At 71.6% G+C, this 12,199-nt stretch overlaps 3 protein-coding genes across 6 annotated transcripts; all 3 read right to left on the bottom strand.

Moving 5' to 3' along the window:
• Positions 1 to 46: 46 nt before the first annotated feature.
• On the bottom strand, positions 47 to 4,678 carry DEF8 (differentially expressed in FDCP 8 homolog). 4 transcript variants are annotated; one of them, XM_087738807.1, is made up of 11 exons: positions 4,619 to 4,678; positions 3,681 to 3,797; positions 3,509 to 3,591; positions 3,271 to 3,420; positions 3,053 to 3,194; positions 2,819 to 2,983; positions 1,955 to 2,082; positions 1,643 to 1,756; positions 1,236 to 1,316; positions 989 to 1,129; positions 47 to 873 (listed from the first exon to the last, which is right to left on the bottom strand). In XM_087738807.1, the coding sequence occupies exons 2-11, from the start codon at positions 3,784 to 3,786 to the stop codon at positions 490 to 492; spliced, it is 1,494 nt and encodes a 497-aa protein (XP_087594933.1). In that variant the 5' UTR covers positions 3,787 to 3,797; positions 4,619 to 4,678; the 3' UTR covers positions 47 to 489. The 4 variants fall into 4 exon arrangements, with proteins under 4 accessions (XP_087594933.1, XP_087594935.1, XP_087594936.1 ...); XM_087738809.1 differs by lacking the exon at positions 4,619 to 4,678 and adding an exon at positions 4,573 to 4,604; XM_087738810.1 differs by lacking the exon at positions 4,619 to 4,678 and adding an exon at positions 4,286 to 4,430.
• A 1,079-nt stretch (positions 4,679 to 5,757) lies between these two features.
• TUBB3 (tubulin beta 3 class III) lies at positions 5,758 to 8,921 on the bottom strand. Its single transcript, XM_087738812.1, has 4 exons — positions 8,732 to 8,921; positions 8,338 to 8,446; positions 7,320 to 7,430; positions 5,758 to 7,051 (listed from the first exon to the last, which is right to left on the bottom strand). The coding sequence occupies exons 1-4, from the start codon at positions 8,786 to 8,788 to the stop codon at positions 5,976 to 5,978; spliced, it is 1,353 nt and encodes a 450-aa protein (XP_087594938.1). The 5' UTR covers positions 8,789 to 8,921; the 3' UTR covers positions 5,758 to 5,975.
• Positions 8,922 to 9,649: 728 nt separating this feature from the next.
• MC1R (melanocortin 1 receptor) lies at positions 9,650 to 11,922 on the bottom strand. The gene has a single exon (XM_087738817.1). It carries the CDS (start codon positions 10,656 to 10,658, stop codon positions 9,696 to 9,698), a length of 963 nt encoding a protein of 320 aa, XP_087594943.1. The 5' UTR covers positions 10,659 to 11,922; the 3' UTR covers positions 9,650 to 9,695.
• Between the last annotated feature and the right edge of the window lie 277 nt (positions 11,923 to 12,199).

Below are 12,199 nucleotides of genomic sequence, written 5' to 3'. Positions count from 1 at the left end.
GCCCGTCTCCATCGCCGCGGGTGGGAAGGGAGGGATGGAGCCAAAGCAGGGACACGAGTGCTGGGTTAATTAACGAGGCCTCGTTAATGCTACAGGATAAACCAGAGGGGGGGCCCCCAGCCCCCCGCAGCCCCCGGGGGCTCTGCCCTGGCACCGGGAACCCCCCAAATCAGCAGTGTGATCCCAGTAGTGTTGGGGGGGCTGCAGGCACCGGGCCCCTGCCCTGCCCTGCCCGCACCTCGCCCCTGCCCGCACGCTCGAGTCCCCGGTGTGGCGGCTGCGGGCAGGGCTGGTGGAGCTGCCGCCCATCGTTCACCGGGTCCCGGCTCCCTCCCACGGAGAGGCTGGGGTCTGGCGGCCCGGGGTCCCCTCGCAGAGCCGGGGGTCACCCCAGCACCCAACCAGCCGTGGGGCTGCCCCTGGCCATCCCGGCGCCCCATGGCGGGTGGGGTGGGGGGTGGGGGGTCAGCCGTGGGGCCAGGCCCCCCCTTAGGGCTCTGCCTCGGTGCTGGAGTCCTGGAAGAGGGATTGCTTGCGCAGGCTCAGCCGGGCGCACTTGGGGCAGGTGGTGGAGTTGTCGTAGTAGCAGTCCCTGCGGGGAGGGGATGGCGTCCGGTCACCCCACGGCACCAGGGCACCCCATGGCACCGGAGCACCCCACGGCACTGGCCCCAGCGCCGCCCCTGTGTCCCCACCACCACCCCGCTGCCACATCGCCGGGCCCGGTGGCGGGAGGGCGGCCGTTCCCCGGCGCGCGCTGTACCTGTGGAAGACGGCGGAGCAGTCGGTGCAGACGGAGGTGTGGCTGTCGAAGGGGAAGAGGACGTCGCCCTCCTTGCAGAGCTCGCAGACGAAGCCTTTCGCCTGGCAGCGCTGGGGAGGGAGCGGGCAGAGGGTCCTGATGGCGCCCGGTGGGGACCCTCCGCGTCCCCCCGGCACGAGCTGTGCCATGGGTCGCGGCCGAGGCTGCCGCGTGGCGCCGGCTCACCTCGCAGTCCAGCTTGATGTGCTTGGCGAAGAGGGTGTGGATCTCCGTCAATGAGCAGCTCAGGCGCCCGGCCTCGATGTCGATCAGGTCCTGCAGCGAGTACATCTCGTCGTTCTCCACAAAGTGCTGCCGGTCCTGCAGCTGCAGGCAGAGAGCCCGTCACCACCGTGCCCGGCACCGTCGCATCCGGCACCGCCGCGATGCCGGGGTGCCCCCAGCTCGGCCGCCCGCCCGCGCAGGGCCCGACCTGCAGCAGCAGCCGCGCCTCCATCGCCTCCTTGCAGGTGATGAAGTAGGGCTTCATCAGCAGGATGTCCTGGCGCAGCTTCTGCGGGGCGACGGGACGGATGGGGTGGGAATGGGATGGGAATGGGACCGAGACAGGGAAAAGGGCAGGGGCAGGGTGGGGACAGGGACAGGGATGAGATGGGTGCGGTGCGGGAATGGGCAGGATGAGGATGGGGACAGGGACAGAAATGGGGTGGGGACAGGATGGAGACAGGGATGTGACGGGGACAAGGTCAGGCTGGGTCAAGTTCAGCCCCATCGTGGTTTGGGCACCCTCTGCCCCCACCCCTGCCCCGCTCCCCCTTTGTGGGACCCAGCGGGTGCCGCCGGGGTCCCCCTCTCCCCCCGCGCTCCCGCCCCACTCACCCGGATCTCCACCAGCTCCTCCACGTAGTTGAAGAGCAGTGGGTTGATCTCCCGCAGCTTCAGCACGGGCCGCGACACCATCAGCGCCAGGTATCTCATGCTGCAGCGCGACACCTGCTCCGCCCGTGGCCAGAGCCGCCGTCACCCCACGGGCACAGGGACATCCCCACCGCCACGGCCCCGGGGACCCCGTCACCAGGAACACAGCCCCCTAAGTGACCCCCAGCCAGGGCCATGGCCCCCAGAGACCCCCGTGACCGGGGCCACGGCCCCTCCCGGGCACCCCCAGGCCCCCGCCCCGCGCCCGGGCACCTTGCGGGGCTCGAAGTCCCAGTTGTGGATGGCGCGGGCGGGCACGACGGCCAGGTCATTCCAGTGGCAGCTGCTGCAGTAGTAGAGGCCGGTGTAGTCGCACTGCCGGGCCTCGCTGGGCACCCCCCCTGCGGCGGCACACGCGTTGGCACAGGCACCGGCACCGGCGCCGCGCCACGGCCTGCTTGCCCCGTGCCACGCACCCACCGCGGGACGTGCGGCAGCGCCCGGGGACACAGCGGGTCCCCAGCGTCACCTTCCCAGGTGCTGTGGCCCCTCCCCAGCCCCGCACCGCCCTGACCCCCCCAGCTCCCTATAGCTCCCACAGCCCCCAGCTCCCCCCAGCCCCACAGAGCCCAGCCCCACACAGCCCCCAGTTCCCCCCAGCCCCACGCAGCCCCCAGCTCCCCCCAGCCTCACAGAGACCCCAGTTCCCCCCAGCCCCATGCAGCTCCATGCAGCCCCCAGTTCCCTCCAGCTCCCCCCAGTCCCACAGAGCCCCCAGCCCCATGTAGCCCCCAGCTCCCCCCAGCCCCACGCAGCCCCCAGTTCCCCCCAGCTCCCCCCAGTCCCACAGAGCTCCCAGCCCCATGCAGCCCACAGCTCCCCCCAGCCTGACCCAGCCTCATGCAGCCCCCAGTTCTCCCCAGCCCCACAGAAACCCCAGTTACCCTCAGCCCCATGCAGCTCCACGCAGCCCCCAGTTCCCCCCAGCTCCCCCCAGTCCCACAGAGCCCCCAGCCCCCCCAGTGCCCAGTTCCCCCCAGCCCCATGCAGCCCCTAGTTCCCCCCAGCTCCCTCCAGTCCCACAGAGCCCCCAGCCCCACGCAGCACCCAGCCCCCCCCAGCCCCACGCAGCCTCACGGAGGGAGACGGGGGCACGGCACTCGGCGCAGCGGTAGTCCTGGCTGTCCAGCCCGCTCTCGGGGCAGATGCTGAGCTGGTACTCGGCCTGGTGGCTGACCTTGGCCCGCACGCAGGGCTTGCTCACCAGCGGCAGGCACTTGCTGTGGCACCGGTAGTAGCAGCCTGGGGGGACGGGGAGCTGTCGGCATGGGGACGGGGATGCGGGGAGGGTGGGGAGGGTCCCGGCCCCACCTGTGCAGGTGTACCAGGTCTGGATGAGGCCCCAGATGATGGTGCTGCACTTGTCGCACGTCTGCTTGACGCTCTTGCTCTTCTCCTTGTAGAAGCGATGCTCCAGGACCACCCGGATGTTGGGCTCGTCCTCGCTGGGGTCCTGCGGAGGTGACAGGAGGGTGAGCGCGGCCCCCCCCGGCCATGGAGACCCCTCCCCACCCCAACCCCGTCCCCACCTTCAGCTCCTGCAGCTTGAGGCGGAGGTGGATGAGCCGCACCACCGCGTCCTTCTGCCGCTCCGAGTGCTCGGGCAGCGCCAGGATCACCCGCTTGCACTCCTCGATGGCCTGGCGCAGCTGCTGCACGTCCGACGCCAGGATCAGGCCCTGCGGCAGCGGGAGGAGGAGGAGGAGGCTGAGCCGGCTGCCCCCAGCCCCACAGGCACCCCCAGCCCCGCTCCCCGGCCCCACTCACCACGGGCCGGGAGAAGTGGTCCTCGGCCAGCCCCAGGTCCAGGGCGCCCTCGGGGTCCCCGGGGGAGGGATCCGGCCGCCGGGCTGCAAGGGGGTGAGCGCCATGGTGGGGGGCTGGGACCCCCTGCCCGCCCCCGCCGCGCGGCAGGGATGGAGGGGGGGGTGGCACCCACCTGGGGCGGGGGTCCCCCCGTCGGGGCGCTCCGGCGGCTCGGGGGGCTTGTTGAAGGGGTTGAGGTGGGCCTGGCGGAAGCGGGCCAGCCGCTCGTCGTACGCCATTGCCGCCTGGCCTGCGGGGCGCCGGGCGCTGCCTCAGCCACCCACCAGCACCGGCACCCCGGCACTGGCACCCCAGAACAGTCACCACTACCCCGGCACCGACACCCTGTTACTGGCACCGGCACCCCGGCACTGGCATAGGCATCAGCACCCCGGCACCAGCACCCCGGCACTGTCACTGACACCGACACCCCGGCACCGACACCCCAGAACAGGCACCAGTACCCCGGCACTGTCACCAACACCAACACCCTGGCACCAGCACCCCGTCACTGTCACCAACACCCCGGCACCGACACCCCAGAACAGGCACCAGTACCCCGGCCCTGTCACCGACACCCTGTCACTGTCACCAACACCCCAGCACAGGCGCTGGTACCCTGGCACCCTCACCAGCACCAGTACCCCGGCACCGACACCGACACCCCAGAACAGGCACCAGTACCCTGGCACCGACGCCCCGGCACTGGCACCAACACCCCGTCACCGTCACCAGTACCTCGTCACTGTCACCGCCACCCCATCACTGACACCCCGGCATCGACACCCTGGCACAGGCACCGTCACCCCGGCACCGTCACCGTCACCCCGGCACCGTCACCGTCACCCCGTCCCCGGCGGACAAACCCGTCCCTCCGCCTCCCACACCCGTGGCCCCCGCCCTGCCCCGCTGCCCTCGCCCGCCTCGGCCCCGCGGTCGCCCCGCCCCGTCCCGTCCCGTCCCGTCCCGTCCCGTCCCGGCACCGTGCACCCCCCCGCTCCCCCCACCCGGCGCGGTACCGGTACCGGGGCCCCCCCGCCCGCCAGGGGGCAGCGCCCCCGCCCCGCTCACCGCAGCGCCGCCCGCCCGCTCCTTCACCGCCTCGCCCCGCCCCGCGGGCCCCGCCCCCGCCCCGCCCCGCCCCGCCGCCCTACCGCCCCCTGCCGGCGGGCGGACCGCACCGCGCCCGGGCGGGGCCGCCCCGGGGCTGGGGGGGGGGGGGCACAGCGGGGATGGGGCGCCCCGGCCCAGGGACCCGACCGCGGAGCCCGGCCCCGCAGCCCGGCACCCCCGCCCCAGCCGCGCCGCGCTCCACGGCCCCAGCCCCGGAATCCCCTGTCTGCGGAGCCCCCAGCCCCGGAGCCCCCAGCCCCACAGTCCCTTGTCCCTTGCCTGCATAGCCCCCAGTCCAATAGCTCCCAGTCCCCAGAGCCCCCAGCCCCACAGCTCCTTGCTCCCATAGCCCCCAGCCCCATAGTCTCTTGTCCCCACAGCCCCCAGCCCCATAGCTCCCAGTCCCCATAGCCCCCAGCCCCATAATACCTTGTCCCCACAGCCCCCAGCCCTATAATCTCTTGTCCCCATAGCCCCCAACCCCCAAACTCCCCCTCCCCACAACCCCCAGCCCCATAGCTCCCCGTCCCCATAGCCCCCAGCCCCATAATCCCTTGTCCCCGTAGCCCCCAGCCCCTCTCCCCACACCCATGTGGGAGCACAGGGACCCCCAGGCTGGAGCAGCGGCCCCGGGGGGCTGCAGCCCCACAGCCTGCCCCCCCCCCCCAGGGTCAGCCCAGCAGCCAGGCTGGATCTGGGGGATCCCCAGAGCCGGAGGGCTCGGGGCTGGCCTGCACCCCCCAAAGCCAGGCACATGGGGGAGGCAGGAGCACCCTGGGGTCCGTGGCCCCCCCTCAGTTTGGGGGGACAAGGCTGTCCTGGCACAGGGAGGGGGCAGCCACCCCCCAACGCCCCATCAGGGAGAGGGGTGACAGTGGGGACGCAGGCACAGCCACCCTCCTGGGGCAAGGTGGCACCGGCACCCCCAGCCCTGGGGGGCACAGGGACACACTGGGGACACGGCCTCGTCTGGGAGGGGCACAGCCTCCCTCGATCTCCCCTGTTAATGAGAAGGGCTGGGGGGCTGAGCCCCCGAGCTGCCCCCAGCAGAGGGTCGTCGTCCCCCCCCTCCCCCCTCCAGGAGCCGCAGACGGTGGTACCCGGACAGCAATAAATTTATTAAGTATTCAAAAAAAATAATAGACACGAACCAGTAAAAAACGAAAAGGGGGGAGGCAGGAGGTGGGGGCGGGGGGCCGAGCCGGCTCAGGGGGGGACGGGGTCAGGAGACACCGAAGGGCAGGTGGGGGGAGCCTGGCCGGGGGGCGGCAGCGCGAAGCTGGGGGGCTGCGGGCGCAGGGCGGGCGGCGGGGCATCACTTGGCGCCCTGCGCCTCCGACTCTTCCTCGTCGTCCTCGTACATCTCGCCCTCCTCCTCGGCCGTGGCGTCCTGGTACTGCTGGTACTCGGACACCAGGTCGTTCATGTTGCTCTCGGCCTCGGTGAACTCCATCTCGTCCATCCCCTCGCCCGTGTACCAGTGGAGGAAGGCCTTGCGGCGGAACATGGCCGTGAACTGCTCCGAGATCCGCTTGAAGAGCTCCTGGATGGCCGTGCTGTTGCCGATGAAGGTGGAGGACATCTTCAGCCCCCGGGGAGGGATGTCGCAGACGGCCACCTTGACGTTGTTGGGGATCCACTCCACGAAGTAGGAGCTGTTCTTGCTCTGGATGGCCAACATCTGCTCGTCCACCTCCTTCATGGACATGCGGCCTCGGAAGACGGTGGCCACAGTGAGGTAGCGGCCGTGGCGGGGGTCGCAGGCGGCCATCATGTTCTTGGCGTCGAACATCTGCTGGGTGAGCTCGGGGACGGTGAGGGCGCGGTACTGCTGGCTGCCGCGGGCCGTCAGCGGGGCGAAGCCCGGCATGAAGAAGTGGAGACGCGGGAAGGGCACCATGTTGACGGCCAACTTGCGGAGGTCGGCGTTGAGTTGGCCGGGGAAGCGGAGGGAGGTGGTGACGCCACTCATGGTGGCCGAGACGAGGTGGTTGAGGTCGCCGTAGGTGGGGGTGGCCAGCTTGAGGGTGCGGAAGCAGATGTCGTAGAGAGCTTCGTTATCGATGCAGTAGGTCTCATCCGTGTTCTCCACCAGCTGGTGGATGGAGAGGGTGGCGTTGTAGGGCTCCACCACCGTGTCCGACACCTTGGGGGACGGCACCACGCTGAAAGTGTTCATGATGCGGTCGGGGTACTCCTCCCGCACCTTGCTGATGAGGAGGGTGCCCATGCCGGAGCCGGTGCCGCCGCCCAGCGAGTGGGTCAGCTGGAAACCCTGCAGGCAGTCGCAGTTCTCACACTCCTTCCGCACCACGTCCAGCACCGAGTCCACCAGCTCGGCCCCCTCCGTGTAGTGGCCCTTGGCCCAGTTGTTGCCGGCCCCACTCTGCCCTGCCAGGGGGAAAAGAGGCACCCGATGGCCGCCGGCACCCTCGCGCCCACGCCGGGGAGGGGACGGGCACCGCTGCTGCCGCCATCGGCAAGATCTGAAGCCGGGGCGGGGTGGGAAGCGGAAACCGCAAAGGTTTGGCGGCGTGCCGGCTGTGCCGGGGCCCCGGGGCGCGGGTGGGGAGGCACCCGCCGAGCGCCCCGGGGACAGCGACGGCCCGGGAGGGGTCTGGGGAGCCGGGTGACGGCGTCCCCCTCGCCGCGGACCTACCGAAGATGAAGTTGTCGGGGCGGAAGAGGTGGCCGAAGGCGCCCGAGCGCACGCTGTCCATCGTCCCCGGCTCCAGGTCCACCAGGATGGCGCGAGGCACGTACTTGTGAGCTGCGAGAGACCCCGTGCCGGGAGGGGACCTGCCGCTCCCCCCGGGTGCCCCCCACCCTGCGGGGGCCCCCGGGGCTGGGTGCCTCCATGTCCACCCCGAAAGACGGGGTCGCGTGGGGCTGGGCGCACGTGCGGGTCCCTGCACGCTGCGGGGTGCCACGGGGCTGGGTGCACGTGTCGTGTGTGTGTGTCCCCCAAACCATGGGGGCCCTGTGGGGCTGGGGGCCTGTGTCCCCCCCCGCCCAGCACCCATGGAGCTGGAGGCACGCGCCATGTCCCCCCCCAGAGCACAGGGTCCCCACGGGGTGGCTGCACATGTCCCCCCCTAAACCACAGGGTCCCACGGGGCTGGGGGCATGTGTCCCCCCTCCGAGTACCCATGGAGCTGGGTACGTGTGCTGTGTCCCCCCCAAACCACGGGGGGGTCTCTCCCCCCCCCCCCCAGCACCCATGGAGCTGGGTGCATATGCCATGTCCCCCCCAGAGCACAGGGTTCCTACGGGGCTGGGGGCACACGGGTCCCCCCAAACCATCCCTACGGGGTGGCCGCACATGTCCCCCCCCAAACCACAGGGTCCCACGGAGCTGGGGGGATGTGTCTCCCCCTCCCCAGCACCCACGGGGCTGGGTGCGTTCGCCATGTCCCCCCCCAGAGCACAGGGTCCCCACGGGGTGGGGGCACATGGGGTCCCCCCCAGCCCCACAGGGTCCCCACGGGGTGGGGGCACATGGGGTCCCCCCCAGCCCCACAGGGTCCCCACGGGGTGGGGGCACATGGGGTCCCCCCCAGCCCCACAGGGCGGGTGCGTATCTGCCCTGCCCGCCCCGTGGGGGGGTGGGACGGGAGGGCCCCCCCCGCCCAGAGCGGGGTGCTGGGGGTCCCGGGGCGGGGGGGGGGGGCGCTTACAGGAGGCCTCATTGTAGTAGACGCTGATGCGCTCCAGCTGCAGGTCGGAGTCGCCCACGTAGTTGCCGCTGGGGTCGATGCCGTGCTCGTCGCTGATCACCTCCCAGAACTGAGGGGGGGGAACCGGGGCTCAGCGGGGCCGGGGGGGGGGGGGGGGGCACCGGGACCCCCCCCCTCCCCGGGGCAGGGCGCGACACCACCCCCCCCCCCCCCGCAGCGCGGGGCGCCCCCTGGCGGCGGGGCGGGCGCTGTCCGCGGTGCTGAAGGGCGGCGGCGGCGGCGGACAAAGGCGGGGGCGGGGCCCTTTGTCCGCCCGGTGCGGCGGGGGGGGGGGGCGAGGGGGGGGGGTCTTTGTCCGCCGCCCGGTTCCGCAGCGGGGCGGGGCCGCCGTTACCTTGGCGCCGATCTGGTTGCCGCATTGCCCCGCTTGGATGTGGACGATCTCCCTCATGGTGCTGCCGGGCCGGGATGAACGGGATGAACGGGAAAAGGCAGGAGCAGGAGCAGGAGCGGCACCGGGAGCGCGGGGGGCGGCCCCGCCGCCGCCGCCTCCTTTATAGGCGCCTCGCGCCGCACCGGGCCGGCCGCTGACGTCACCGCCGCCCCGCAACCAATCGGCGCCCGCCGCCGCAACGCCGCAACAGCCCTGCGGCACCGGCGCCGCCGCCCCGCCCCGCCCCGCCCCGGCCCCGCCGCTCCGGGACCCCCGGCACCCGCGGGGGCACCGGCACCCCCGCACCCGTGGATGGGGGGGGGGGGACGGGACCCCCCGGTACGGCGGCGGGGGAGGGGGGGGTGCGGGGACCGCCCGGGCACGGCGGGAGCATCCCGGGGCGGGGGGGGGGGGGGGGGGCGGACGCGGACGGGACGCCCCGCAACCCGCGTCCCGTCGCGGGTGGGGTGGGAGGGGGCACCGGGGGGGCCGCACGGGGGGGGTCCGGGCGCCAGGAGCCCCCCCGCGGGGCCGGGGCGGGCGGCGGCGGGCGTGGACCGAGAACAAAGGCGGCGGCGGCGGCGGGGGGCGGGGGGCGCGGACCGGACCCTTTGTCCCCGGGAGGCCCCGGCTGCCCCCCCCCCCCGCCCCGCGGGGACCGGCCTCCCGCCGCCCCCCACGCCCCGCCGGTGCCCCCCGGTGCCCTCCCGACAGCGGCAAACCGGGAGCAAACGGAGCTTCGAATAAACGGGGGGGGCGGGAAGGGCCGACACCCCCCCGCCCCGGGGGTGCCAGCCACAGCGTCACTGCAAAGAGCCTTTATTGGGGACCGCGAGGCCGCCGGCGCGGGTTGGGGCGCCGGGGATGCGTGTCCTGGCCCGTCAGCCCGTCCGTCCGTCCGTCTGTTGGTGGGGCGGCCGTGCCGTTACCCGCGTCCCGCCGCCTGCCAGGAGCACAGCACCACCTCCCGCAGCGTCCGCCGGAGCTCCTGGCTCTGGAAGGCGTAGATGAAGGGGTCAACCACCGAGTTGCAGATGATGAGGACGAGGAAGAGGTTGAAGTAGCTGAAGAAGCAGGTGCAGAAGGGGTTGGTGGGGCAGGTGACGATGAGGATGAGGTGGAAGAAGAAGGGCCCCCAGCAGACGAAGAAGACGCCCAGGAGGATGGTGAGGGTGACGGCTCCCTTCAGGCTGCTGCTGCAGTGGAGGGTGGGCTGCTTCTGCTGGCTGGAGATGCTGCGGAGGTGGTGGCGGGCCAGGGCGAACATGTGGATGTAGAGCACCAGCATGAGGACCAGCACGAAGAGGAAGAAGCTGATGAGGCAGAGGAGGATGGCGTTGTTGCGGCAGTAGGTGATGAAGACGGTGCTGGAGACGGTGCTGGCCAGCCAGACGGTGGCCATGGTCACCATGGCCCGTTGCAGCGTCATGATGCTGTGGTAGCGCAGGGCGTAGAAGATGGTGATGTAGCGGTCCACGGCGATGACCCCCAGGAAGGAGAGGGAGGACAGGACGGAGCTGCAGATGAGCATGTCGATGACGTTGTCCATGTGGTGGACGACGCTGGCGCGGATCACCAGCACGCCACGCTCCATCAGCAGCACGAAGAGCGTCTCCGCCAGGTTGCTGATGCTCACCAGCATGTCGGAGACGGCCAGGCAGCAGATGAAGTAGTACATGGGCAAGTGCAGGTTCCTGTTCCTCAGGACGGCGGCCACCACCAGCAGGTTCTCCACCAGGCTCACCAGCCCCAGCGCGAGGAAGAGCTCGTTGGGGATGTTGAGCCCCTGGCACCAGGCGCTGCCGGCCCCGGCCGTGGCGTTGCTCTGGTTGCCCTTGCTGGCGTTCCAGGGCTCGCGCAGCAGGCGCAGGGGGGCCAGCGTCGACATGGCCCCGCCTCAGCCCCAGGGTCCCCCCGCAGCAGCCTGAGCCCCCGGCCTGCCCTGCCAGCGCTCCCGCAGCGCCCGGCGGCGAGGCCAAGGGGACAGGGAGGAATGGGGGACAGGGGGATCCCGCCGCCTGGGGTCTCACCGGGGAACGCCACACACCCACCGTGACCTCCGGTGTCGCGGCCGCCCTCCTCGCCAGCCCTGCCCGGCCTCCCCGCAGCCGTGCGCCCGCCAGCCCAGGGTGCTGGGGAAGAAAGGACCCTTTCTCTGCCCAACTTTAAAGCCGGCTCCTGCAGCTCCTCCTCCCGAGAAGGGTGGGCACCCGCATGACGGCGGCACCCTGGCAGCCACCGCGGAGGCCAGGGCTGCCGGACCCCTGGTATGGTCCTGGGGAGCCCGACTGCTTGGGGTCACCATGTGTCTGCGGGTCCCCGTGTGCCTTGGGGGGTCCCCACACGCCCGGGGCTGTGGACCCTGGGGGGGCTGTGTGCCACAGGGGTCCTCTGTGCCCTGGGGTGCCCACGCACCATGGGGACCCCAGCGGGACCTTCCCCACCGCAGGCGCCAAGCTGTCCCTCCCAGCGGCCGTGTGTGGGGCCAGGAGCTCCGGCCGCCCACCGGCCCCGTGGCACCGCTGGCCTCACCTGGCCCAGCCCCGGAGAAGGTGTTTTGCCATGAGGCGGGCGATGGGTTCGATAGGGATCGTCAAAGGCACGATTAAAAGCAACGCCGCGCCCGTGCCCTGGCAAAGCCCAGCGCCGGAGGGAGCGCGGGCAGGCTGGGGGACGCGGGACCCATCTGACCGTCATGTGCCTTCGGTCGGTGTTGATGCCTGGAGCCGCTCAGCTGCCAAAGAGCCATTCACGGCCGCGTGAAAAGGCCGATCCCGTGGTCGTTCCCACCGGCTGCTTCCGTTCCTTCCCGCAGGGCACCGGGAGCCCTTCCCCACGGCACCGAGCACCCCACGGCTCTGGCAGGGATAAAAGCGGCTCAGCCGGCCGCGCTGGGAAGGGGTTCCCAGGCCGCCATGGTGCCTCGCTCACCCCGAGTGCCGGCATGGCAGGGAGCTACGGCGAACGCGTGCTGTGCGTCGAGCGGCAAAACCCCACTCGCCCCCAGGGAAACACAAGGAGGAGGAATCCAAACCAACAGCCACCGGCTTTCCCCCCTTCCCAGCTGCTGCTCGGCTAACGTGTGCGCCGGTACGTGCCGCGAATTTTTAGCTTGATCAACAGAAGCTTTGAGAGCAGAGCTTCGAAAAATGCCGAGTCTGCAAATCCAAGCAGCAGGATGAAGTCGGGGCAGCTTGGCCGGAGCCCTGGGGTCTGCGCACAGCGCAGACCCCAGGGCTCCGGCCAAGCTGCCCCGATCCCAGCGATCCCCAAGGGAGGGGAAGGCAGCAGACGCTGCAAGAGGCGGTGGGGGAGGATTTATTCCGGGCAACGCAGCCTGGCTCAGCATTAGAACCACATATTCACCGTTACGCAGCAGAAAAACGGAGCGGGGGGAAAAAATAAAAAGCTTTGCGGGCAGTGAGGATG

Source organism: Nipponia nippon, unplaced genomic scaffold, assembly GCF_047370975.1.
Source record: "Nipponia nippon isolate SJK-2023a ecotype South Korea unplaced genomic scaffold, ASM4737097v1 scaffold_7, whole genome shotgun sequence".
Lineage (NCBI taxonomy): Eukaryota > Metazoa > Chordata > Aves > Pelecaniformes > Threskiornithidae > Nipponia > Nipponia nippon.
The sequence above is the reverse complement of the archived record's forward strand: the minus strand, read 5'-3'. Positions and strand labels throughout refer to the sequence as shown.

Bases quoted from the DNA above. Each gene is read 5' to 3' on its own strand.
- DEF8 (XM_087738807.1), bottom strand. From the start codon at position 3,786: ATGGCGTACGACGAGCGGCTGGCCCGCTTCCGCCAGGCCCACCTCAAC. The intron at 3,421-3,508 runs GTGAGTGGGGCC...CCGCTGCCGCAG, and splicing joins ACCACTTCTCCCGGCCCGTG to GGCCTGATCCTGGCGTCGGA. The intron at 2,984-3,052 runs GTGGGGCCGGGA...CCGTCCCCCCAG, and splicing joins GACCTGGTACACCTGCACAG to GCTGCTACTACCGGTGCCAC.
- TUBB3 (XM_087738812.1), bottom strand. From the start codon at position 8,788: ATGAGGGAGATCGTCCACATCCAAGCGGGGCAATGCGGCAACCAGATC. The intron at 7,431-8,337 runs GTAAGCGCCCCC...GGTCTCTCGCAG, and splicing joins CTACTACAATGAGGCCTCCT to CTCACAAGTACGTGCCTCGC. The intron at 7,052-7,319 runs GTAGGTCCGCGG...TCCCCCTGGCAG, and splicing joins CCCCGACAACTTCATCTTCG to GGCAGAGTGGGGCCGGCAAC.
- MC1R (XM_087738817.1), bottom strand. From the start codon at position 10,658: ATGTCGACGCTGGCCCCCCTGCGCCTGCTGCGCGAGCCCTGGAACGCC.